This window comes from Equus przewalskii, chromosome 24 (genome assembly GCF_037783145.1).
Source record: "Equus przewalskii isolate Varuska chromosome 24, EquPr2, whole genome shotgun sequence".
NCBI classification, from domain to species: Eukaryota; Metazoa; Chordata; class Mammalia; order Perissodactyla; family Equidae; genus Equus; species Equus przewalskii.
Genome location: NC_091854.1, coordinates 306,671 through 334,061, shown reverse-complemented (window position 1 = coordinate 334,061; position 27,391 = coordinate 306,671). Strand labels below are relative to the sequence as shown.

General features: G+C 38.0%; 1 protein-coding gene and 1 long non-coding RNA gene across 6 annotated transcripts in view; one reads left to right on the top strand and one right to left on the bottom strand.

Moving 5' to 3' along the window:
• DPH5 (diphthamide biosynthesis 5) overlaps positions 1–27,391 on the bottom strand; it is a 62,812-nt gene that overhangs the window by 10,951 nt on the left and 24,470 nt on the right. Inside the window, exons 1-4 of one of the 5 annotated variants that reach the window (XM_070592167.1) lie at positions 24,164–24,778; positions 23,670–23,827; positions 16,746–16,870; positions 8,700–8,808 (exon numbers count right to left, since the gene is read on the bottom strand). In XM_070592167.1, coding sequence (XP_070448268.1) covers positions 8,700–8,808; positions 16,746–16,870; positions 23,670–23,804 — 369 coding nt within the window. In that variant the 5' untranslated portion in view covers positions 23,805–23,827; positions 24,164–24,778. Of the gene's footprint in view, positions 1–8,699; positions 8,809–16,745; positions 16,871–23,669; positions 23,828–24,003; positions 24,779–27,391 lie in introns of those variants that run through there. The other 4 variants (XM_008518785.2, XM_008518784.2, XM_008518786.2 and 1 more) reach the window with 4 other exon arrangements.
• The window catches only part of LOC103550055 (uncharacterized), a 113,457-nt gene continuing 110,347 nt past the window's right edge, over positions 24,282–27,391 (top strand). The window contains exon 1 of the long non-coding RNA XR_544672.2: positions 24,282–24,420. This is a non-coding gene — a long non-coding RNA (uncharacterized lncRNA). The remainder of the gene's footprint in view (positions 24,421–27,391) is intronic.

Here is a 27,391-nt window from a genome sequence, read left to right as displayed (position 1 = left end):
GGATCCTGGGTGCGAACACGGCACCGCTTGGCAAGCCATGCTGTGGGCAGGCGTCCCACATATAAAGTAGAGGAAGATGGCCACGGATGTTAGCTCAGGGCCAGTCTTCCTCAGCAAAAAGAGGAGGATTGGCAGTAGATGTTAGCTCAGGGCTAATATTCCTAAAAAAAAACGGCATTTCCCCCATAGAATCCATGCGACCCAGCGGCAGTCGAATTCACAGATGAGTGTATAAAGACCCATATAACTCCAAGAATCCAGAGTCATAAATCTTCCAGCCACATGTAACAAGGTTTCTCTGTGAAAAATACATTTAGAGGTCCAAGGTGGGATTCCTGGAATACACTCACCCAAGTTACAAGAAATTGACCTAGCCTTGTTACTGTTATTGTTCTATGAGAGGCAAATTTATCTACCAAATATTTATTATAAATCACCCAGTATGTGCCAGGCATTATGCTACACACAGGTATAAAGTGAGAAGCAAAACAGAGCTCGGGCCCTCCTGGAGTATGCAGTCTCACTGACACCTCACAGAACAGGCGAAAGCCCGGGGTCACAGCCCTGGTTCTTAGTCACTGGGTGATAATAAACACATCAAGTGACTTTCCTGACTTTGAGGAGGAACTCCCCTGCAAACTGGGTATAATGACCATAAACCTAATAATGTGGTTCTTCAAGGATTAAATGACAAAGTGTGTAGAGTGCCTAGTGCCTTGCACATAGTAAAGCCTCAATAAATGTTAAGGATTTGATGATATAATAACAATGATGTTTATAATGATGATATGAAGATGTTCTAAAATGCTGTGTCCTGTCACAACCCAACTGCTTTCTTTACTGGAGTGAGCTCGAAAATACTACCAAATATTCTAAACTATGCTTATGATTTAATTCTAACAAGTTCAACTGTTTATATTCTAAAAAGCATTTTTGGCATCTCTGATCAGATTCTGAAATATTAGTATTACTCTATAAAAAACTTTAAGGGAAAACTATTAAAGAAAATCATATATGCAATCATATATAAATACTTTAAATGGGTCTTCAATATTTTAAGAATCATAGAAATATAGTCATGGAGGTAAATTCTTCATTTAAAAAGAAAGGGAAAGATCATTTAAAAGAGAATTGAGATGCTAGTCACATATAAACACTGTGTAAAAGCATCTGTGAATTTAATTTGGGGGATTAAAGAAAACCTCACATAAGCACTGCTTTCCAGGACCCTGATTTACAGACTGTCACCATTCACATGGTTGCGGTGTAAACTTCTTCAATGACTTCTGGAACATTATGCAAATGGTTTCACCATTTAGATGTCAGTACCTCAAAGAACAGAAGGACCAGTACTTTGTGTTTCACAATTGAAGGACTTACAGTAAACTATAAAAATACACTGCAGCAAAATCATACAGTGACGAGAACTGAGGTTGCAGCAGCCTAAGCACTTACCGTCTTACAAATACAAGCCTTTGTGCTGTGATCATTTTTCCCCAAAACATTATTGATGCAAATCTAAATTTAACAACTACAAAAAGGGCTGTTTTCTAAAAATAGTAGGCAAATACAGGCCTATTTTTGTTTTGATCTAAAATAAGTTATACAGAAAACAGTTTAACTTGATATTGGATCAAGTTTTGATCTATGGAAGACAAACAAAATCTCAACTTAAAACTACCCATTTAATTATATATAGGGCATTGTCTAGTTGGAGTGAGAAGATGCACAAGAAAGACAAATATTAGGTAGTAAATGAAAAATGAGATATAGACTATATTATAAGAGTTCAGCACTTCTCCCACATAGAGAGCACCTGAAGGTAACTTCTGAAGAGAGAAGACATAAGCTGGACCTTGAAGGATGGAGAAGATTTAGACTGGGGAAGTTGAACATGGCGGAAGAATGAGACGGCATGAACAAAGTAAGAGAAGTAGGAAATCTTGGGCAATATTTAGGATGGCATTAAGCAATTATCTAGAAATAGATACCGCCTGACTTGCTTCTAACAAGTATCTCTAATTCTTGACATCTTACCATGTGCCAATTCCTATCAATTTCAGCTCTATAATTTACCCAGAAACTGACTATTCATTGTTTTTCCCACTACCTTAGTTTTAGCCCTCAACATCACCTGCCTGAATGACCTTATTAGTCTTCTAGCTCATTTCATTGCTACCAATATTTCTTTCCTTTCAAAAGCATAGATGCTTTGTAAATTACACTTTATAATTAGGCTTTAATGCTTCTGTTATTTTATAGTCAAAGAAAAATATTTTATGATTTTTAAGTTAAAAAATATCTTCTCTGCATATGGAAAAATTAGAAAATCTAACTTGCTAAGAACTCTATTAAGCCCCACATGTCTCTCTGACACACGCATAGCCTAAATGGGAACAGTTAAATCTGTGAGGTAAAAGATAGCTGAGCCAAAAACCGCACCACAAAACCACATAATCAAGATACTAGTTTTCTCTTCTATACATAACGCCAGTCTTGGAGTTGTTGTTGTGTTTTTAATCCTCACATGCATTTTCCTTAATACTGATGTAACACTGATTTTTGCTGACACTGAGAAAGATTATGGATATGACCACACATTAGGTATATAAAGTTGAATGACAATGTAGACAGAAGAGCTACAAGATTTATATTCTAACACACAAATGAGAGAACCCACATATGAATTAAATGAAAGAATTACAATTTAAGGCATATAATTTCAAAGACAAGATCCATCTTGGGGTGGGGGAGAATAAGTAAATAAACAATTTAAGTCAGCTAATATTTGTTGTACATTGATAATACGCATGGCAGTGAAATAAAGTACCACAGAAGATGTGAAGATGAGTAAATCAAGGACTTTATAATATGGCTAACACATAAACATATACAAGTAACTGAACATTCTGCATAGGATGGGATTTACCAGGATTGAGTAGAAGAGTGGCACAATCAGATATACAATTTAAAAAGAAAACTATAAGGGCCAGACTGGTGGCACAGTGGTTAAGTTCGCATGTTCTGCTTCAGCAGCCTGGGGTTCACTGGTTTGGATCCCGGGTGTGGACATGGCACTGCTTGGCACGCCATGCTGTGGCAGGCATCCCACACATAAAGTAGAGGAAGATGGGCATGGATGTTAGCTGAGGGCCAGTCTTCCTCAGGTAAGAGGAGAATTGGCAGCAGTTAGCTCAGGGCTAATCGTCCTCAAAAGGAAAAAAAAAAAATTTAATATGCCCATGATTTAGCATGTGGTCAAACACAATTCCAAAGTGACTAAAAGAATCAAGAACTTATCAGATGAGTTCTTCTAAGGCAGTGTAGAGCTCTGATATCCTTACTACCTAGTTTAAGTTTTCTTCGTACTATGTTGGGCTTTATCATTTCTACATTAGTCCCTAGACAACACTGAAACCAATTTAATGCTTCTGAAAATTAACAGTGAGAACTAGTACAAGGTCAACAATGCTGATTATTACAATGAGTGTTGTTTTATGAAAATAAAGGAAGGAAATGAGTTGTTACTTTTTGAAAGTAATATGCATTTTTTTCAAAGTAGAAATGTATTATATAAACAGAGGAACATATGGCAATAATCAAGGCTGCTTATGCAACAGCCAGAGAAAGTGGAAGTATTTCATAATGATGAGAAAATTATACAATCTTTTCCCTGAAGTCAGCCACAATTGATAACGCAAAAATCATTGCTACTTGGTGTCAGTGAATTGTCTCATTTATTGTCCTTCAAAATGTCTCTAAACCATTTTAGTCACCAAATTCTTACCAAAGAATGAATATATTCCACCACATAAATGATTAGCAATAAACGATAAATATCACATAAAGAAAGTGTTTTAGGATTTGTACTTTCTTCTTTTATTTGGCCTGTCTGAATCAGGAGAATGTATACACAGTAAGTGTTGAATAAAAAGACTGAAAGAAAATAGACCAGAATGGTAACTGTGCTTACCTCCAGGTGGTGGGACTATGAATCCTTTTATTTTTGTCTTTATACTTACTGTATTTTCCTAATTTTCTATGAGTATGTATGTCCTTTATTATCAAGGAAAAGAATTATTTTTAAAAATGGGTCTTCTAAAGCAGAAGCAACGGTCAATGAAAGCAATTCTGATTCTATATGATTAATGTGCTAAACACTTAACTTGAAAAATTCAAGAAAAGAAGGACTTTGTTTCTAATTTTTTTTGTGTTTTGAGAAAAATCTCTGGTTTTTCATTATCAGGAATGTCTAAATACAACCAACTTGCTTGGCCCTAAACAAAAAAATGGACTCTTCTTTGAGAAAAATCCTCAAAATACAAGTAATATTTAAGTGTTACAAATATCTGTTACTTAGGAATTTCAAATAACATGATTTTTAAGTATATATTTTTATAACTACTGTTTTAATTCTGAAAACTCTTAACATTTACTCAATGAAAATTTGTGTATCTAATACATCTTGGTCAAGGTAACCTTTCCCTACAATTGAAAACAGGCCAGCTTTTTAGATTCCAAATCTAAAGGATATTAGAGCTTATCGAGTTTAGTATTCTTCATTTTTTCACTGCCAAATCTCTTTTCCAAATGAATTCTTAAATAAAACATCAACAGAGTTAATAATGATTGGCTGTCTTGGGGATTTACTCTTTGTTGTTTGGCGTCAATTACTTCGTTATCTGCAGAATCTCTAAAGCATCTTCATAAAACACGGGGCAGTTTGAAAACCATTGCTCTTGTCTAACATTCCTCCTGTCCCTACTTCATCCCCTTGTAGTTAAGAAACCCAAGATCCAGAGAAGCGAGATGACTCCTTAGTTACTGCCTGAGCAAAAAGTAAAACCAAGACCTTTCAATCTGCAGTAAAACTTTAAATCTTTTCCACTATATTTTTCCTTTACCAATTCCACCAAATTTATAGTCAATTTTTACCCCACATATACATTAAGTCTTATGTTAACTAATCCCTAGAGAGCCAAGGTTTCTGTGGTATGTACATATGCATTCATTTGTGTGTGTGTTTCTGTAATACATTGCAGATTCCCCAAAGTGCTTCCGTGACTCTCTTCTTTAGCTGTACATTTCCCTCTGTCTTTCATCTTCTTGTTCATCTAGCAAACTTTGTGTAATTCATTTTTTAAAACACTTAATTGAGGTATAATTTATATAAATATTCACCCATTTCAAGTGTACCTTCAATGATTTTTAGTAAATTTACCAAGTTGTGCAACCATCACCACATCCAGTTTTAGAAAATTTTTATCACTCCAATCAGATCCCTTATGTCCATTTAGAGCTAATCCTTCTTCTTACCCCTAGCCCCAGCCAGCCACTAAGTATTTTCTGTCTCTATAGATTTGCTTTTACTGGACATTTCATACAAATGGAATCATAAAACATGTGTCTTCTGTGACTCACTTCTTTCACTTGATATACATATGCTTGGTGACAGCCCTGTGGCGAATTGGTTAAGTTTGCACGCTCTGCTTTGGCGGCCCAGGGTTTCACTGGTTCGTATCCTGGGTGCGGACATGGCACTGCTCATCAGGCCATGCTGAGGCAGTGTCCCACATAGCAGAACTAGAAGGACCTACAACTAGAATATACAACTATGTACTGGGGGGCTTTGGGGAGAAGAAGGAGGAAAAAAAAGAGATTGGCAACAGATGTTAGCTCAGGCGCCAATCTTTAAAAGAAATATATATATATACATGTGCTAAATATTTATTTGAAGACTACCTATTCTTCACAAGACAAAAGATGAAAATTCAGGGCAGCATCCATGCCTTCAATGGTCTGGGAGAAAGATAAACCTAATCATACTTTTCTACATAATCAATTCTAGATTAATAATGGTCCTGAAAGCATAGGAAGACTGACAGAGGGTTCCTAGGACAGGAGGCAAGTGCTCTAGAAATGACAAGTTAATATAACCAACCAAAATAAGAAACCAACTGAGCAATGGGGATAGAAGGGTCCAGCCCCCATAGACAAGTCCATGGGGGTAAGGACCACAATAACTGTGCTAGTGAAGATGGTGGGAAAGAATCTAGTAGCATATACAGTCTACTGCCTCTCCTAGGACTATCAGCAAGGCAGAAATGGCTCTTTACATCTCCCTAAATCTCAATTCTCTCAATAGACACTACACCTATAAGTCTACTTCTTTTGATCTTCTCTTACACTCCACCCCTCCATGCAGTCCAAGCTCCTGTCATATCTCCTCTAAGGACTAAAACAGCCTCCTAATTGATTTCCTGACTTCCCATCTTGCCTGGTAATAATTCAATCTCCACACACTAGCTAGAGATATCTTTTAAAAACATTTATCAGATCAAGTATTTGCACTGCTTAAACCCCTCTAAAGGCAGTCCATATCACTTAGAATAAAATCCAAACTCCTGACGTTGGATTAGGAGTCTAGTGAGCCAGCCCTACTCACCTGTCTGACCTCAGATCACCCTTCCCCTTGCCTGCTACTCTCCAAAAAGCCTGTCTTTGGTTCCTTTAACAAACCATGCTCATTTCCACTTTTAGGGTCTTTGTATGAACTGCTCCCTCTGACTGGAATATGCTAATCCCTTCTTGATTCATATCGAATCTTAAATGTTACCACCTTAGAGACCTCTCCTGACCACCCAACTAGAGTAGTGACTCTCTCTAACTTATCAGTCTACTTGAATTTCTTATACTTACCACTACCTGAAATTTATTTTTTTACTTCTTATTGCCTCTCCCTCCTACTAGAATGCACACTCTTTGAGAACACGGACCTTTTTGGTCAGGTTATCACTGTATTCAAAGGCACTGAGGACACCAACAATAAGTAGGTAAACAGTATTTGTTGAATAAATGGATCACTATTCCTCTTAACAGTGTGTAACTTGGCAGCCTCTAATATACTTTTCATTTAACAAGGAAAATTTTCGTTAAAAGAATATCGGGTTTGTGGTAAGGAATTGTATTTTATAGCCTTTAAGAGAAGGCCTATCACTGGCTGTGTGTGTGTGTATGTGTGTGCAGAAGTGTTACTCTACGCAACTACTTACTTTCATTTTTATTGATAATCAAGAGTCTTCTCTCAGTTAATAAACTAAAAAGTTCATGAAAAAAACTCAATGGCTGATTCTGAATTCCCTATGCTGCTTTAGAATAAAACAAAAACAATAAAATAGCTGAAAAGGGGCTGATAAACAGACAGTTTAAAAAAATTTGCACCCATTTCTAGGTTGGGAATTTCATGCTACTACTCTTTAACCGAAGGTAAAGATGTTGGAAAGCATAAACTGTTCAAGTCTGTCACAGCACCCAAACAGCACTTCTGTTCAATAACTCAAAGGCTCTTTTTGAACTCACGGGAAAGCTCTTTGACAGAATGCCTGTCTAAAGTGGTGCCCACTCCCCCTTTTAAAAACTGATCAAGAGAGCATGACGAGGTAACTTGTTAACATTCTACATTTAGCAAGCATATTTGTTTTCCAATGCTGCTATGCTAAAAAAAAAGATAGTACTGTTCGTTAACTTTGTAAGAAATTTTTTATCTGTCTAGGTTGGTGGTTCTCCAAGTGTGGTACCTATACCAGAATCAGCATCACCTGAGAATGTTGGAAATGCAAATTCTCAGATCCCCACCCTAGATCTACAGTATCAGAAAATCTAAGGGGAATGCCAGGCAATTTCTTTGACAAGCTCTCCAGGTGATTCTGATGAATACTAAAGTTTGAGAACCACTGGTATAGGTTATCATTTTTTCCATAAATGAGAATCCAAATAGTAAAAAAAAAAAAACACCAGCTATTATAAGGAAGCGGACTTTGCCAAACTTTTTGCATTATGAAATATATCTATACACTTATTTTAAAATTTAAGCGTGCCATGCATACAATGATAATGTAAATAGCTATTTTAAATTATGCAGTCTAGGAAAATATATTAGAGAGTATCTTATTTCATAGATTCTAAGATACACATTTTTTTTCCTGTTACAATATATCTGATATGAACGTGCCTTAAGAATCAATGAGGTCTTAAAACCACAGTTGGCCATAAGCAATCATAGTTGTCATGGATTATATATGTGTGAACACCAGAACACAAATATCAAACTTGGAAAATGAATGCCAGCAGTTTGGAAGAAAATCTTGGAAACGGTTATGAAGCACTATTTTAACCCCTCAGAACCAAGAGTCTTGGATTAAAACAACTGACTTGACACATCAAAAACTGCAAAGCTGCCTTAAAAGCCTCGTATCAGTGACTTTTGGCCCTATTATAAATTATTTTAAGAAATGCTGCATCACAAGGCTCTTGATGCCACAGAAAACAATACCGAGTGGAAAAACGTGGGCCTCAGCAATGCAGAATAAGCTATTTGGAAGAATGAAAAAAGGTTTCAGGAATATTTAACCAATTTAATTATGTTATATTTCCTTTTTTGTATGCACAAGTTGGATATAAGATTAAAATCTTTCTCTAGCTAAATATCAATAGCCTATTCCAACTAGTGGGAAAAAATCTAAGTTACAAGAAAACTTAGTATAAAAAAAATTTAGTATTATAAAACAGTACACAGTGATGTAGTATAAAATAATAATGTCTTATAATTCATGAAATATAATAAAATCTACTTGCAATTTGTAGAAAAACAAAAAATTTTTGCTAAGCACCATTTAAAAAAACATCCTGCATAGTATTACCTGTAAACCACAGCAGCCTACAGCATTCATTATGGAAGCATTGTGAATAACCCGATAAGGGATTCCCAGTTTTGTTGCTCTCAGAATAAGATCGCTGTGTGTTGTAGCCCTGTAGTAAGAAAAGATCAGGTTGGATTAAAGTAACAACAATGACTTTGTAAGACAGTAAAGCTATAAGATTTCATGAGCTGAAGTCCATCAAAGGGTCAAGGGGATGGCTTTTCCTCAAATACTGCTGCACGCCTGCATAAGGCTTTCACGTGGGCTTTCCGGCAAGAAAAGTGTAAGTCTACACATGCCCTCACAACACTAAACTGCACCTGTAATATTCTTAAAGCAGCCTTGGCAGCTACAGAAACAAAGAGAAGTTTTACTTGCTCTTTTCATCTTATTAATACCTGCAAAAGCCACCTGTGGAATACTGTATAAGCTCAGAGACCATGCTCTTGAATAGCAATTCTCAAACTTTTTGATCTTAGGGTCCCTTTAAAAAATTCTTGAGCCAGCCCTGATGGCCTAGTGGTTAAAGTTCTGTGCATTCTGCTTTGGTGGCCTGGGTTTGGTACCTGGGCACAGAACCACACCACTTGTCTATCAGCAGCCATGCTGTGGCAGTGGCTCACAAAGAACCACCCTGAAGAACTTAGAACTATAAACAACTATGATCTGGGGCTTTGAGGGGGGAAAGGGAAGAAAAAAGGAGGAAGATTGGCAACAGATATTAGCTTAGGGTGAATCTTCCCCTACCAAAAAGAAAAAACCTCTTAAAATTACTGCTCCAGAGTTCTAAATTATGGCACCACTAGACCCACTCCTTGATTTCTGCTCTATTTTGAAGGCTTTGTTTTTGTATTTTGAAATACAACAAGGCAGAATACACAGAACATTTTCATAGCCTGTCAATCTCTGTCTTTATGTTAGTGTTCTATCGGATATAATCCTAGTTGGATTTTACATTAGTCTAGCAGTCATTTATAACTGTTTTCAGTCTGGTGACTGTGTATAATTAGTATGTGTATATATATGCATATTCTGCCTGTTGCCTTTCCTTTTTTGACATAAATCTAATGATTGTAATTAAACAGATTTGGGTAGAGAAAGAATATATGTAAATATAAACATGGATATTGTGAAATGTAAGCCCACATCAGTTTAGAACTGCATTATTAAAGGCCTTTTCCCCCCTTCATGAGAACTCCAGGCCCTACTGGGGAATGCAACATTAGCATGTTTGAGGAGCTACATACAAACAAGCAGAAGCTGACAACTGGTCAATGCATACCAAGTAGGAAGATCAAGGGCTTTCACCCCATGAGGCAGTCAGAAACAGATGAACAAATGCCCACCAGGGAAACCTGCTTTTAATCACACACATAAAATAAAAACTAATATGAAAAACAATCATTAATTTGATTTAGAGTAAGCTTTTAAAAAATAATATGAATGCCAGTTGTAAAAAATGTTTTTAATATCACCTTCAAAAGAATCTCACTACTTAACACTAAGATTAAAGAAAACTGAATTAGTTACTTGGTGAGTTATTTAAATAGATGAGCAGGAAAAAAAACCTGGTTTAAAATTATATGTCTCTTTGATACAAGTTCATTTAAAATGACCAGATGTGGTTGGTGTACTATGAAGATTTTATGACCTGGCAAAGTGATTTCATTTTGTGAAACTGCCATAAATGTGATTAAATAAGCTCCTCGGGTTTCTACTAGGAAAAACTGTGATAAAATTGGTATTTTATTATCACGATTACCTAGATTATATTGCTTCATGGAAAAGAAAAAGATAATTTGAAACACGGGCTTATGCCCTTATACTGAACATTCCTTCCAGTTTGTAGCTCATGAAAATGCTTCATTATCGTGACTAGGAAAGTATGTGTGTGTAAAAACAAATGTATTACTATTTCTAGGCACGCGGTTCTATCCAAAATCACGTATACATACACACACACACACGATTTTGGATTGAGCCACGTGCCCATAAAACCTTACAAACTTTTCTTAATAACATAGCTGTTACTTGGAATTGCTCTGAAGGCAATTTCAAAAGAGGAGATTCAAGAATGTTTTGATCAATGGAGTCAAAAAAATAAAGTACATAATGGTGACCTATTTGAATGTATAAGACTTGGTATGTTTATTCAAAATTTTATTTTATAATAACATTAGTTTGCAGATATAGTACCACCACATTTGACACAGGTATGGCTAATGATCTGAAAATTAACTATTTACAATGAAATGGTTAAACTGATATTCTCATTATAAATTGGTAAAATCCTTTTGAAAAGTAAATTGACATTATATGCTTGAAAATGTCCATGTCCAAAACTTTTGAGTTTTTTGGTATTATAAACCTGTTTCGGAGAATCTACCATTAGAAAACAATCCAAAATGTGGGGATGAGTAAAGTGAGAGGAGGGAAAAGGATCATATACATTAATCTGTACACGGCAGCTTTATTTATATTGGAGAAAAAAATGGACTAATGATACTAATGCTGATGTTTATCCAATAGTCACTAGATGACAAGCACTCTTGGAATGCATTAATTACATGGAATAGAAGCAATCAAATGACCCAAGTTGGGCACACAGAAGACAGGTGAATAAAGGTACATTTTTGTATGTGTGTTTGTCATAAAGGAAAGGGCACACAACATAAGGATAAAAAATTATGTGTTCATTTATTACAAAATATCTGTAGTTCCAGAGTATATTAAAATACAGACTGGAATAAAAACAGAACCATCTTTAGAAAGAATTTGTTTAATGATGACCCTGTTCAACTGCTCTTTATGGGGATAAAAAACTTAAGACTCATCTCTCACATGACTGACTCAGATCTACTGATGTAGTATTTTTTTTAGTCATTTACATTCTTTATGTGATTAACTTCTATATTCCCTTCAATAACCTGGATAAAAAGGCAAAGATGAGAACTACATTAACTGACTGAACTGATTTCAATTGCCTTCTTCAAGCATCTAAGATTGCTGGAGATGGTGGTGATGGGTGCACGACAATATGAAAGTACTTAATGCCACTGCACCATACACTTAAAAATGGTTAAAATGGTACATTTTATGTTATATATAGTTCGCCACAATTTTAAAAATACTAGAAAAAAGAATGTGAGATTGACCGAACAATTTTCCCTTCTTTTTAAATTTTTTATTCAAGTGAGTAGAAAGAGGATTAAAATTAAAGAAAGGACATTTTTGGGGGTCATATATAAGGAAGAATTTCAGTGTCTTGTTGCCTTCTGTACTGCCTTACTGGTTTATCTCAATTAGTTCTCTCAAATTCTAATTCTTCAATGAAAATTTACACATTGCCTACCATCTTGTCTTCAACTACTATATCCCAACAGTGATTCAGTGTGAAAATGAAAAATAACTATAGTATAGTAAATATTACATAAATCTGAATACAAAGTTATACATGATTACTCACTGACATAGGGAAACTTAATTGTCTAGGAGTTAAAAAAAAAAAAGTACTTACTCTTGAATAAAGTAAGGGAGAATTCATTAAGAGGTGGCACCTGAACTGGGTCTTCAAGAATCTACCATTTTATTAAATAGAAAGTGGGAGGAACAGTCTGTTTTAAGGAAAGAGCATAAGCAAAGACATAGAGGACGAACATTGCAAACCACTTATGAAATGGCCTACGTGTACAACTTGGCTGTAGCGTAGTCAAAAAGATGAGTAGCCAAAGGAAAAAGCAGATAGACTATTAAAAGATTAAAGGCCATGAAAAGTCCCTTAAGGATTCTGAGAAGCATAAAGGCTCTTTCTTTGGGTCTCAGTCTTTTTCATTTACAGTGAATTCTCCCATCTACCTCCCAATCGCACCCCCAGGACCACCCCACAATCTCCACTTACTGAACCCCACACAGTCCCAGCCCAAGTACCAACTCCTCCATAAAGTCACAACTGATTAGCTCCAAACACCGTGCCTTTAAATTTACACACACTTTTCTATCCTCATTTCCTACTCAATCTTTCAGCAGTTATCAAAGCTGACCACTCTTTCCTTTTTTTTTTTTAAAGATTTTATTTTTTTCCTTTTTCTCCCCAAAGCCCCCCTGGTACATAGTTGTATTTTCTTCGTTGTGGGTCCTTCTAGTTGTGGCATGTGGGACGCTGCCTCAGCGTGGCTTGATGAGCAGTGTCATGTCCGCGCCCAGGATTCGAACCAACGAAACACTGGGCTGCCTGCAGCAGAGCGTGTGAACTTAACCACTCGGCCACGGGGCCAGCCCCCACTCTTTCCTTTTTGAAACATTCTCTTTTTTCGGCTTCTGTGACAACACACTTTCTTGGTTTTTCTCCTTCTCTGGCTCTTGATAGACCATGAAATGCCAAAGTTTCCTAGGGATTGATTCTAGGTCCTCTTCTCTTGTTCTTGTTCTTTCGTGAAGTAACTCCACCCATTCTTGTGGCTTTAAATATCATCTATATATTGATGACTTCAAAAGCCATAGATTCAGGATAACCCCTCCCTTGAGCTCCACTAGTAGATATCAAATTGCCTACATGACACCTCAAACTTATAACATTTCCAGAATCAACACCAATTCTTGTTTCCCTCAGTCCTTTTTTTTTGGTGAGGAAGATTTGCCCTGAGCTAACATCTGTTGCCAACCTTCCTCTTTTTTTTGCTTGAGGAAAATTGTCGCTTAGCTAACGTCTGTGTCCATCTTCCTCTACTTTGTATGGGGGATGCCTCCACAGCATGGCTGAGGAGTGGAGTAGGTCCATGCCTGGGATCCAAACCTGAGAACCCAGGGCCACCTAAGCAGAGCACACAGAACTTGACCACTCGGCCATGGGGCCAGCCCCTCTTCCAGTCCTTTTTCCTACTGATTTTCATCATTTCAAGGAGAGGCACCATCAACTACTCAGTTACTAAAGACAGAATCCTGGAAGACTTCTTTCCTTTTTCTCATCTACTATATGCATCCTGGCATTCTTCTTTCTAAATATTTTTAAGTTTGTCTTTTTCTCTCTTCCACCAGAGCCACCCTGGTCTCCCTAAAGTCCATTCACCCAAGCATTTAGAGTGATCTTTTAAGAATGTCAATCAGGGGCCGGCCCTGTGGCTGAATGGGTGAGTTTGTGTGCTCCACTGCGGCAGCCCGGGGTTTCACTGGTTTGGATCCTAGACTCGGACATGGCACCGCTCATCAGGCCACGCTGAGGTGGCGTTCCACATGCCACAACTAGAAGGACCCACAACTAAAAAAAATACACAACTATGTACCAGGGGGCTTTGGGGAAAAAAAGGGAAAATAAAAAATTTTTGAAAAAAAATGTCAGTAAGATTGTGACTCTTTCCAACTTAAAATCCTCCAAAGGTTTACCACTGCACTTTAAACAAAATCCCTCCTCCCTCCAAGGCCTTACCAGGCCTGGCTCCTGCCCACCTCTTTAGCTCCTCCTCACGTCCCTCTGTCTCACTCACTACGCTCTTGCTGCTGGGGCCTTTCCATTCCTTGAATAGTCTTATGGTTCCCTCTGTTTAGAATGTTCTTCCTTCCTGCTATTCCTTTTAGTTTTCAGATACTTGCTTGAATATCACCTCCACAAAACGGGTTTGCCATATGACTCTGTATAAATAAGTCTATCCCTGTTAGTCCCTATTTTTTTTCCTTTAAGGCCTGTCAAAATTTAAAATTTATTATTTTTTCTTCAATTGCTGTAGGCCTTCCCTACTAAACCATAAACCTGTTTTATCATCATCTAATATATATATATCTCCAGCACGTAGGAGTGCCTGTCATGAGATATGTTCAAAAGGTACCGAATGGATAAATGTCAGTCTGAGATATGCCTGGTCTTCCTTTGTTGTGACCTCAGGCAAACTATTTAACAACACTTTCAATTAATATTTAATTGTTGTCCACTATATACTAGTTAGTACTATATACTAACTATTGTGAAGGAAAGGCAGGAGATAAAAATGTGAAGGACAGCCTGCAAATCTAAAGAGTAGATATACATATAAGAAATACATTGTGAGGTAATACATGAAAACTAATATGATATGTCAGCAGTTAGGAAGAGATATAACTTTGGGTAGGGGTAATTAGGGACTACAGCATAGAGAATGTGATGTTTGAGTTGGGCTTTGAAAGATGGGTAGGCTTCTGACAGTCAGAAACAGGGCAAAGGGCATTACAGATGAAGAAAATAGTTTGAACAAATGTGTGATGGTGAGAAGAGCATGACTGGGGAAGCGCAAACTGGTTGGCATGAGTGTGGGTTTCAGTACAAGAATGGCAGAACATCAGTAGGAGGGCAGGCTGGACGGTATTTTTCATGTCTAGCCAAAGATGGAACTAATCATGTTCTCATTTTGAGCCCAGGTAAGACTTCCAATGTGGTTTTACAAATTGGAATTCGACCACAGCCTAGGTAATGAATTAAGAGTCTATAACCAGACCAGGCAAAAGGCCACTATGTTAAGCCAGGGTGTACGATAATAAGAGTTTGGATTAGGTAGAATAGAGGTAGCCAGAGTGGAAAGGAATGAAATGACATAAAAAACTGGGTAAAATAAGTCAACAGCAGTGCTTATCAAACTAACTGTGGAGACAGGCCAGTATTTTTTTAAGTTCTAAATTGTCATGGAAAAATAGTTTTTCAAAATGCAATAAAAATTAACTATTAGAAAAATAAAATATAAAATAATACAAAATATAAGCTCCAAGTTTTTATTACTAGATTCACCAGAGATAAAATTACTTTTTAAAATTACTATAAAAGTTTCTAAACGCTTACTCTCAATTTCTGTAATCATCTCCTCCTCGACTAGAAGATTTGTGGGCTGGCACCAGTTCACAAACCTCACTTTGAGTACACTGGTTTACCAAACTTTGTCAGTGACTGGATGCCATGAAAGTCAAAAGTGACTCTGAGATTATTCGTTGAGGTGACCATTAGAATTGTGGTACCATCAAGTTGAGAAGCTTGGTGAGTTCAGAAGGCATATATAAAACACGGGATTTGGGCAGAAATCAGTGTGATAATGAGAAGACACTACAGGAGTTCCAAGACATTTTATATACAGGATTTTTCATTACCCTCATTTTATTTTACTATTTTGTGGCTAAAAAAGGAAGACAGGTACTGATAATTTGGAGGAAATCATACTTTTACAGAAAACAATGTCAGAGGCTAAAACAAACTATTTAAATATTTTAAAATGTATGATTATCCAATGTCGTTTGCAACCAAGTATAATAATGATACACAATCTCTGGCACCTCATACTGATACAAATTACTTTCTTTTTGACAGACACATGCACATATAACTCCATTCTTTTGAAAAATATCCTTGGTGGTGGGCTCATAGTGATTTAATTGTCCTTATGTTCCTTAAATCTGTGACATAAATCTTGGGTCACCAGCTGGAGACAAAGAATTCTTCTGTTTAGCTTGACATTAGAGATTGATGATGCTTGACTAGACAAGTAGAAACCCATCTTTTTATTAATGGGGAAGAACAGAGCTCCCAATGGATATAAGAAATTGAAATCTGAGGCTTGATAAATGATAAATTTGAGGCAAGTAAAGTGACAGCAGTATTGCTAAATATTAGATGATTAAAAAAGAAGAAAAAAAGCCTAGGACAAAGCAAGCAGAAGATGCTTGCAATTACCTGCAAACCAAATGGCAGGTACCGCTCTTGATAATCCAACATACTTATTTTAATAATGATGTACTAGTTAAGTCATTTGATGCCCTAAGTGACCTTCTAAAAGAACAGCAGAAATGATACAAACTTTTAGAGTTGACACTTGATAACCAATGTAAGTGATACATATGATGACATCCTTACTAAGCAGATTTTCTTCATTAATGGAAAGATAATGAAAGTTTAAAGTACGAAATTTTAGACAGAATCTAGGGAAACAGAGTCTCTTATCAGGACCTGGCAGGTAAAAGGTTTTAAATGTAATAGAATAATTCTTATTAAACAAAAGAGTAAATAAATTGAAATTCAAAATGTCTGCTTTGACTTACCCAAATGGATCCCCAACCACAAGGAATGCGACATCACTGATATCAGCATCCTTTAAGATAGTATCTGCTTCTTGTTCCACTTCTTCTCTATCAGCAAGAATCAATTTTCTTCCATAAAACTCTTCCTATAGATTTAAGTCCAATATAAAATGAAACAGTAGGTGATCATTTCAAAACATACACACAAAACAACCTTTGTCTGGGGCTGGTGCAACTCTTGGCAACTATCCAAACACAGATCATTGAATACAATTCATCAATAAGCTAACACTCTATATCATGTTGCAATTAAACTCTGTCTTTGGGGCTATCTTAATATCCCAAGAGGAGGCAGACCTTCTAACATCTGAGGCTTTTTGCATTTTAAATTTACCTCTAAATTTGGGTCTAATAAACCAGGCAGAACATTGTAGGATGAAGAGAGAACAAGTATGCATGAGCCTTACTGCAGAAACATAGTAATACAGAATACATTAAACAATAATTACAAACATACATGGTAGTTTAAGTTTCACTAAATTATCCATAGGAAAATCTAAGGGACCCTGGCTAAAATAAAAGGTAACGTCAATGAGAAATAATAGAAAATTAAGATTTAGTTGTTTACAGAACCAGCCAACATTCCTATATAATTGCAGGAAAGACTAATATAAAACTGTATTTCCTAGTTCCTGCTAAAAAAGACAAAGTTGCAGGGAAAAGAAAAGGATTCTAAATATATAGGAAGTCGCTATACAACTGCTTTGTGAATTAATCTCCTGAAGTTCAACTCTAGAGAACAAACCTAGGAGGCTGACCTTAACCGGAGCACGGCGTGTAAGAGTGAGTTAGTAGTGTGCCAGCGGCCACGTGGTAGTAGTTACAAGCTATTATACAAAATCATGAATCTCATAACTGATTTCCGACAAAGCAATATGTAATTCAAATACAGTACAAGTGGATGCACCGATAGACAATACTATTTCTTACATACTAAGTTTGTTTGAGTCATAAGGATTATATCACAAGTCAAATGACAATGGCATTTTTATAGACGAAAAATGTTCTCTTTATTTTCACTTTTACCATGTATTTTTTCTTAATCATTATTTTTATATACCTTCCTTTAATTTTATGAATCCAGAAAACTTAATAGTTGCAGAACATTTATATTCACTTATATAAGAGAAACACATATGATTACTGAAAACCGAAGGAAATAATAGTTTTTTCCGGACTTTTCACATTTCTTAAAGATAAGCAAGACACATGCTACCAGCTTAATGCTAGCAATAATCCTAAATGATATTTGATAAGTGATTTAACGACAAGACAAAACCCCACTCTCTTCTCAAGACTTCTATCATGTATCACTCCATATTTATCACTTACCTTAAGAAACATTTTATTATAGAATTGAGACAACAGAATGTTTATAAAAAAAGCTCCTTTTAAGAGAAACAAACACACACAAACACCCCAATATAATCAAATAGCTGATCCTCCTGAAAAATGCTGTTTAAAAAGGGAAGAGAGAGCAAAACCAGTAAGAGACTGGCATTATATTATTTTAAATTTACCCACTCATTTAATTATTCATTCACTCACTCACTTGAGAAATATTTCTTGTGCACAGTCTCCATGCCAAGCTCTAAGCTTGACGGTGGGAAACAGTGGTGAATGAGACATACATGGCCCCTGCCCTGTGGAGCATCACGTCTAGTGGGGAGTTAACCACTGCGTTATATGTGCTATAGGAGCATCAAACCTAGTCCAGATCAGGAGAGAAAAATAAAAAAACAAGTAGTACGATCTAACAAACGATTTTAAATTTACATTATATAGCATCCAATGATTGATTAGCCTTATACAATCTCAGCCCTAATCTCCATTCATGAAAATGAAGGTAAAACTCAAAATTCATTCTTGGCTTTAAGTTGGCAGATTTTGTATATAGGGGACGGGGTAAGAACTAAAAGTTAAAATTACCTTTGGGTATTTCTAGAAGGATACACAAGACATTAGTAATGATTGCCTTGATTTGCCTCCAGGAAGCGGAACTGGGACAGAAATCTCCAAGTGTATGCCTCTTAGTATCTTTTTAATTTCAAACAATTTAATGTATTACCTAGTCAAAAAGTAAGAGTAGAGGCTCAAAGAAGTATATGGAAACAAATGAGAGAACAAAATCTTTAAAAAAAACCAAACCTACTAACATTCAAAGAAGGAATGGAGAAATGTGCTTACAAAGTGGACTGAGAAAAATGGAAAAGTAGGAATAAAACCAAGAGACAGTCATGCCTTGAAAGCCAATTTCAAGGAGGAGGCAAACTATGTCAAAAGAAATAAAACAGGTTAAGAATTCAAAACTTGGGCCGGCCTGGTGGCACAGAGGTTAAGTTCGCACATTCCGCTTCGATGGCCTGGGGTTCACTGGTTCGGATCCCAGGCGTGGACATGGCACCACTTGGCAACCCATGCTGTGGTAGGCATCCCACATATAAAATAGAAAAAGATGGGCAGGGATGTTAGCTCAGGGCCAGTCTTCCTCAGCGAAAAGAGGAGGATCGGCGGCACATGTTAGCTCAGGGCTAATCTTCCTCAAAAAAAAAAAACCTCAAAACTGCCCTTTGGGCTTCTCGACTGCTAAATAATTGTTCAACAAAGAGAGAAATATTTCAGAGACAAGGAAGTCAGCCCACAGGAGTGTGAGACAGGAATGGAAGTGGGGAACAATAAGAGTATACTGCTTTTTCAAACAGCTTGGGAAAAAGAAGAGATAGAAAGAGAATAATAACTATGAGGACGAGGTTTAAAAGATAAGAGTTTTCAGAATGGATAGTATTTGAGTATAGTTTCAGGCTAAGGGGAGAATGATGTTAAAATAGATGGAACACAAAGAAAAAAGAATAACTGATGGGAGTAAGGGTTGAGAGGAAGGGAGAGAAAGAGGTTTGAAAAAAACCCACGTAGATGGAGTTAGTCTTGAACAGGAAGAGAATCTCATCTTACAAATCATTTTCTAAGACTGAAGGGAGGGCAGATTCAGACTCAGGGTGAGGACAAATAGGAAGTTAATAAAGGTCATAGAGGACGGCCTCCTTTTTTTCAGTGTGAAGTCCTTTACTGTCCTCTTCTGTCCCTCCACTCAATCCACAGCAGTTCGATGAGGACAAGGAAACAGAGCGAGACGCCATCCAGGTAAAGCAGGTTAGGAAGACAAAGGAAGGAAGAGATACACTGGGAGAAAATGAAAGTTATTTCAGTGATGCCCAAGAATAAATGCAGCAAATACTTGTGCTTTTTCTCCTCCATGCTTTTGCTCACGATTATTTTTCATCAGTAAAGAATGCCCTTTCTCTCTCCCTTACTCAATCTTATCTATAATAACTCTTTTTCTTTCCCTTATCAAATCTTATCTATAATAACAAGACTTGTAATAATACACTTAAAATAGGCTTACTCTGTGGTCAGACACCATTCTAAGAATTTATGCATATGAATTCATTTAATCTTTACCACAATCTATGAGATAGGTACTATTTTTATCCCTGTTTTACATATAAGAAAAAGAGCATAGAAAAGCAAAGTGACTGCTCAAGGTCACAGAACCTCGGTTGATTCCAAACCTTGACATGTACTACAAATGGGGATACACAGGCAGAGATTAGTGATCTCCTGTGCTTTCTGCAGGGTAGCTGGAGCCCCAGGTCCCCTTTGGCCATGAGCAGCTTCCTCTAATTACCCTGCAGAGCTGTACAAACATTACCATTTTCTATTTGGACCATGATTCAAACAAAAGAAACAAAATGATTGGGATGTGTTATTTTAAAACACAGCTCAAATTCCATCTATTCCATAGTCTTCCCTGACCACCACAGACTGAAATGATCTTCTCTCTTACATGTATTCCATTACAATTAAAAACTAGTGATTATTTAACATTTGAGACAGCTTATACCACTTAGTTGGTGAAAGCAAGACTGTTGGCTCAAGTAAGATCATCTAAGTTCTTTCCAGCAACATAAGTTTAGCTTCTCCTTTCCGCTGCTGTCATGAATTGTTATTTAAATCTTCCATTATTATTTAGGTTTTCCTGGGTATATGTAGACGACTCACAAACGACTTGAGAGCAAAGATCATAGTGTATAACTCGTTGGACAATGCACACAGGTGCATTCTATCAAATATGCATATAAAATAATTTATCCAAGAAAGTGCCTAAAGAAATTCATCTTGTATATACCAAAACTAAAACTCTTTCCTGGATTCACTGTCTCCAGTTTAATTAACCTCTGAACAATAGAGAACATACAAATACTACTACCTGTTTGGCAATTTGAAAATAATAGCTTTCCATGTAAGAACAGATAAATTTCAGATTTCTTCAGCAAAATCCATGTGTGCCTTTTACAAAATATTATACTGTGTGATTACTGATTAAAAAAGTGTTATGTTCACTATAGAAAAAAGAATTTTCCAATTTTTTTTTTCACAGTAATAATTATTTCGTTATGGAGACCAGATTGTACACCTAAGTGCAAGCACATCAAGAATTTTAAAAAATTAATTTGTTTAGGCCTGCCCCAGTGGTATAGTGGTTAAGTTTGCATGCTCAGCTTTGGCAGCCCAGAGTTTGCTGGTTCAGATCCCATGTGCAGACCTACACACCACATATCAAGCCATGCTGTAGCAGGCGTCCCACATATAAAGCAGAGGAAGATGGGTGTGGATGTTAGCTCAGGGCCAGTCTTCCTCAGCAAAAAGAGGAGGACTGGCAGCAGATGTTAGCTCAGGGCTAACCTTCCTCAACAACAAAAAAAATAATAACTTGTTTAAAAAAGAAAAAGGTAGAAATGAAAAGAAGAAAGGAAGTGGTTGAAGAGAAAGTGGCTCTGAGATTTTACCGGACAATATAAGGCATAAATTTATTTATTTATACCTTTATTCCAGAAATGATTCATTTAAGGTGGCTGATGTTGTACGGCAAGGTGCTCAGGGAAGAACATGAACTGAGGGCCTGGAGGTGGTCATGGACAACAGACCAATGGAATTTTGTGACAGGGAGGGATCTGGGATTGACCATTCTGGTTGAATCCCAACTTCTCTGTAGTTGTTCTCTGAAGTCATACTTTGTGATGCAATTATCGCAATTATCTATCCGTAAGAATACAGAGACACAGTATGGTACAAAGGTCAAGGGTGGCTGATCTCAACTCAGGACAGCCTTGGCTCATATTGTGGCTCTATCACTTGCTATCTGTATGACCTTGGGCAAGTTCCTCTGTGCCCGTAAAATGTGAACAGTAATTATCGAGTAATAGTCCTAATAGTCCATGTAAAGCATTTAAAACATGGCATAGTAAGTTCTATTAGTGCTCATTACTGTGGAGGAACAGATAGTCTAGCACCTTAACAAAGTACACACAATTTACCTGTGGGTGACGTTGGGCCCAGCCCCAGATCTTCTCTGTAAGTAAAACTCTACAAGTACGTTTTTGGGAAAAAATTAACACCGAAAATTACAGCAACCAAAATTAACATTTAGCTAGCCCTTAAATTTACAAAGCACATTCAAATATATCATCTTAATAAAACCCTTCATGACACTCCAATTGGTTATTATCTCCACATAACAAATGAAGAAACTGAGGTTTAGAGAAGTTTGGAAACATGTCTATTAACAACTACTATCTCTGAACACTTCTGTGCCAGGCTCTATGAAAAGAACCTGTAAGGTAGGCATTTTTCTCCTCATTTTACACAGTAAGAAACTAAATTTAAAGGACTTGTCCAAAGTCATATGTTAATATGCAAAAGAGCAAAGACTTAAAAACCAGGTCCAAACTTTCCTCTATGCCATGCTCTGACACGTAATTCTATAAAAGCGATGGGTTATTTGTCTATATTTTTTTAGAAGATTTTAAGTTCATTCTAGTTGTCCCTGACCACTAATTAGAGAGGAATCTTTCTACCATCTTGAGTTTCGATATTCTGTTTCCATCTTAATAAACTGGAGCCACATCAAAGCTGGCCATTAGACACAACTTTTATTTCAGTGCATGGCCGACTAAAGCAGCAATCCTTAACTTCTTCTTTAAGGTTTTAAAGTAACTTTGAGACCTTCAGAACTCTCTGGGTTGCAAATCTGATAGGTCAGAAGATCTGAAATTCTCTAGGTCACCTTTTTGTGTGGGAGACTTAATAAACCAGACAATTCTAAAATCCTTTCCCTCCTCCTACAACATGCCCATCAATCTTTTCATCTTAACGTACATTCTACTTGGAGTGTGACAATGAACCTGAATTTGATCCCTCCTCTAAAATTTACTGAGCCCTTAATTTGACCCCTCCTCCACAATTTTAATGAGTCAGCTAAATGTATGATACACTAACAAATCCTATGGTTACTAAGTCCCAGATTCACTCAATATAAACAAGTGTACGGCTATAAGCCTTACTGGGAGATGTCTATTTAAAAGGTAAGATCTCTCTGCATATGATACAGACAGAAAGGCGATTAGCATTCCCTATGGAAACACTTCAAAGGGGGACGCTTTCAGCTTAGTTTCTTAATATATAACCAACTCATTAAGGCTGTGGGTCCCCACCTCATTAGCATTCAACTCAGAAAGGATTTCTTGGCTATCTTACAAAATAAGAGATTTTGATAACTATCCCCAGGAGTGTAAAATTTCCTATTGACCGGAGAAAGCCACAAAATTAGACTTGTAAAGTAAGACGAAGCACCCTTTCATTTTCCAAGTCACTTGGCTGATGTATGATTTCCATTCTTGTACTCCTCTGATCCTTAATGAGCAGGGGGTGTGTTTTAAACAAAGGGCTTAAACAAGTAGACCTGAAAATTCGGTTCAGCTTAGTGAAATGAAAATCAGCTGTTAGACAGCTTTCTTCCCAGAAGGCTGGAGAACCTTAAGCACCTACCAGGACTTCCTTCCCTACAGTCAGGATCGAGGTATAGGCTTCCAGATACACTCGTTTGCAGCGTCTTACAATTTCCAGGCCCTTGACTGTGATGTCCTTGGCATCTCCCAGGCCCAAGCCGATCAGGTAAAGCATTTCAAAATCCAGGGGAAGGGAGGCTGCAGGACGAAGTGAACAAGAAAACCAAATGTCAGCTACACCGAGGACGCCTAAAATCTAGTGAAGATGAAAACCCAAACAGCACGAGGAGGGATGGCACGTCACAAGATTCGAGAATCCTACTTCACGTTTCTTATTAAATAAGATTGGAAGAAGTATTTTTAAACAACCCTACCCTGCGACCTCTCTTGTTACCTAACAGCAGACAATTACCCGCTGAGAGAAACTTAGTTGGGCACCTTTCCTCCCCAAACTCTTAACCGCCGCCTCTCCGCAGAAGCAGCTGCCGAACCGGCAGAGTTGAGCCGAGCGAGGATCCACGCCGCCGACCTCACCTACGGTGCCGCAAAACGCCGGCGCCTTTACTGCACTTTACGACTAGCTGGTGGGGATGGGCAAGCCAGCTCCTGCGCGGGGGAGACCCGGTTCCGGCTCAACTTGTGGTACCCCGCAGGCTGCTAGGGTGGGGAGGCGAAAGGTCACTTGGCCCGGGGAAGTACGTCTAGTGCCCCTCGCGTGCCCTTTGGGGAAGGACGAGTCGGGCCCACGATGCCCTTAGCCAGTGGCTTAAACATCTCCATCCTGGGACTGGGTAAGTGCAGGAGCTCTTCACCCGGGAGGAGCCAGACACGAGGTTGGGCCGCGGAGCCCTCTGCCCTGCGCCTCTCTTCCTCCAGACACACGAGGGGGTGGCGGCTGGGAGGGACTTCTCTGCTTTGCCCCCGGGTTACCCAAGTGCACAGATTTCCATCCTCGCCTTTTCATTCAGTTGTAACCAGCTGCCTCCCCTGTGAGGTGTCAGTTTGGCAAAGCCGGCAATGATTGTGGTTTTGATTTCCCAGCGGGGCAGTGATTCCTCGGGTTTGTCTCCAAAACCTCATTTTGGAGTGCCCCAAGGGACGTAACTGGAATCTGCCTCCGTCATCTTCAGTGTCGGGAAGGCCAGACCCTCCTGTGCCTAGAGAAGTGACCTTTAAGGATGCTCAGGGATTTCAGACCTCGCCCCAGTTACTACCACAGGGGGAATTCTTGTAAAGTGGTTGGTTGGATGTAGTCCCAACGTCAAAATGGTTTGTTTTGACTGAAAATGCTGTTTGTAACGTCACTAATGACCTCAAACAAGTTAAAAAGACATTTTTCATTGCGTATCTTAGACAGTGTTGATTATTCAGAATGTTCCTGGTGCTTTTCCGACAGTGCCTCGTGTCTTTTTTGCCCAACTCAGCTTCCTTAAGCCTTGGCCTTAAGTTTTCTTCCCAGGTTCCGTCACTCTTTGCACTTCTTATACTAAACGCTGTTTATGATTGATTCTATCCACTCTCATCATATCCATTCCTCACACCATAAACAGAAATTAACTCAAAGTGGATCATAGATGTAAATGTGTTACCAGTACATTGGGTTCTTACTGTCCCCTAGGATGGAAATCAAGAGAGACAACAAATGAGAGTAGAAGAGTAAAAGTTTATTAGCTTGTGTGCAGGAGAGACACAAGGGAGCCAGTGCAGAAAGGAAAGGGGCATGTGACCAGCTCGTTAGGGAGCAGGGTTGTGGCGTTCTTATTAGGCAAAGGCTGGGGAGGAGTGCTTTGTCATGGCATGTAGATGTGGAGTTGTGCTCGTGCCTGCGTTGTCATATAACATGCTACTACATGTGATGCTTGTATCATTAGCATGCTAGCTCTCCACCCCTGGGTGTGATTTTTACTATGCTAATGGGGGGCTTGGGTCAACTTCAGGGGACTCCTGGGTGCTAGGGTGCATGCATAAGTCCAGGCAAGTCCAGAAGCTGTGGAATGTGGATCTTGGTGGCTTCTAGCTGATTCTCCTAGCCTGCCACTTGGTTAGGGCCAATCTTGTTAGGGCCTTATCTTGTTAGGCCCAGAGACTTGCAGATGGCCTTGTCTCCTTAGGCTGGTTCCTGAGTCAAATGGAAATCCTAAAACAATAAAACTTCCAGAAGAAAACATAGGAGAAAGTATTTGTGACCTTCTTTAGGCAAAGATTTCTTAGGTGCAACACCAAAAGCATGATGCAGAAAAGAGAAAAATTAATAAATTGGACTTGTAGAGGAGGAAGAGAATTCCTCTACCCATTCTAGGTCCTTCTGGCTGGGCTACCAGTTAAATTGACATGAGACAGAATAACACGAGAAAATCAAACAAAGCTTTATAACGTGTATAGATGGGAGAAACCCAGGAAAATTGGGTAACTTTGTAGAATGGCCAAGCTGCCAGCTTAAATATCTTCAGAAAGACGAAGGAAGGTGTTGGGGCTAGTGGTTTGGAGCTTCAAAGGGGAGGAAGGCAATTCACATGGAAATGGAAAAGCGAGTGTTTGGTAGATGAGAATGGGCTTAGCAAGGACCCTCACAGTCTATCAATACCCAGAATTATCTATGGTGATGGCCTGTACTGGGGACAGGCCTTTTATTTTAAATTTCTTTTAGACAGTGGGGGAGGTCAAAGTTTCTTTCAGAGCCTTTGTTCTTAAAAATAAGGCGAGGAGTCAACCTGGTGGCATAGTGGTTAGATTCCCATGCTCTGCCTTGGCAGCCTGGAGTTCACAGCTTCGAATCCCAGGTGCGGACCTAGACATGGCCAGCTCATCAAGCCATGCTGTGGTGGCATCCTACATACAAAATAGAGGAAGATTGGCACAGATGTTAGCTCAGGGCCAACCTTCCTCACAAAATTAAAAAATAATAAGGCAGAGAGAGACATTCTGAGGTGGCCAATTCTGGTCCCCCACAGACTTTAACAAAATAAAAATTTATGCCCTCCAGGAAGCACTGTGAAGTCACATGCTGAAAGAAAATATTTGCAAAACATATATCTGATAAAAGACTTGTAACAAGAATATATGAAGAACTCTCGAAACACAGTAATTTAAAAAACATGGGCAAAAAGTTTGAACAGACACATCCCCAAAGGAGATACATAAATGGCAAATAAGCATTTGAAAAGATGCCAAACATCATTAGACATTAGGGAAATAAAAACTGCAACGAGATACTACTACACACCTAAAATGGCCCAAATTAAAAACAAATACAAAACCTTGAATATTCACTCTTATAATTTCAGTTCTCTCTCAATATTTTGCTGACTCAAATTTCAACCTCCCGTTCAGACCTCCCCCTCAGCATCCTATATTTAACTTTCTGCTGGAAATCACCTAGATAACCCAGAGGCATATCAAATTCAATACGTCCAAAGCTGAATCCGTCATTTTCCTTTTCAACTTGGCTTTTCCTTCTGTATTATCTTCTTTGTTTGGAAGGCATTGTCATCTATAGACTCATGCAAGCCAGTCACATGGAAGTCACCCCACATTTAACCTGACAATCTGCCTGTCTTTCTCAATAAAAACCATACGTACCATCATGATCTTGGTTCAGGTCCTCATGTCACTCCTGCAGCTGGTCACCATGTCTTCCTCACATTCATCTTTCTCTCAGTGGCCAGGGAGTTCTAGCTAAGATACCATCTGAAAATGTCTCTCCCCTTCTTAAAATCCTTTTGAGGCCAAGAGGAAGTCCAGCTCCTCCTTAACATATCCCAC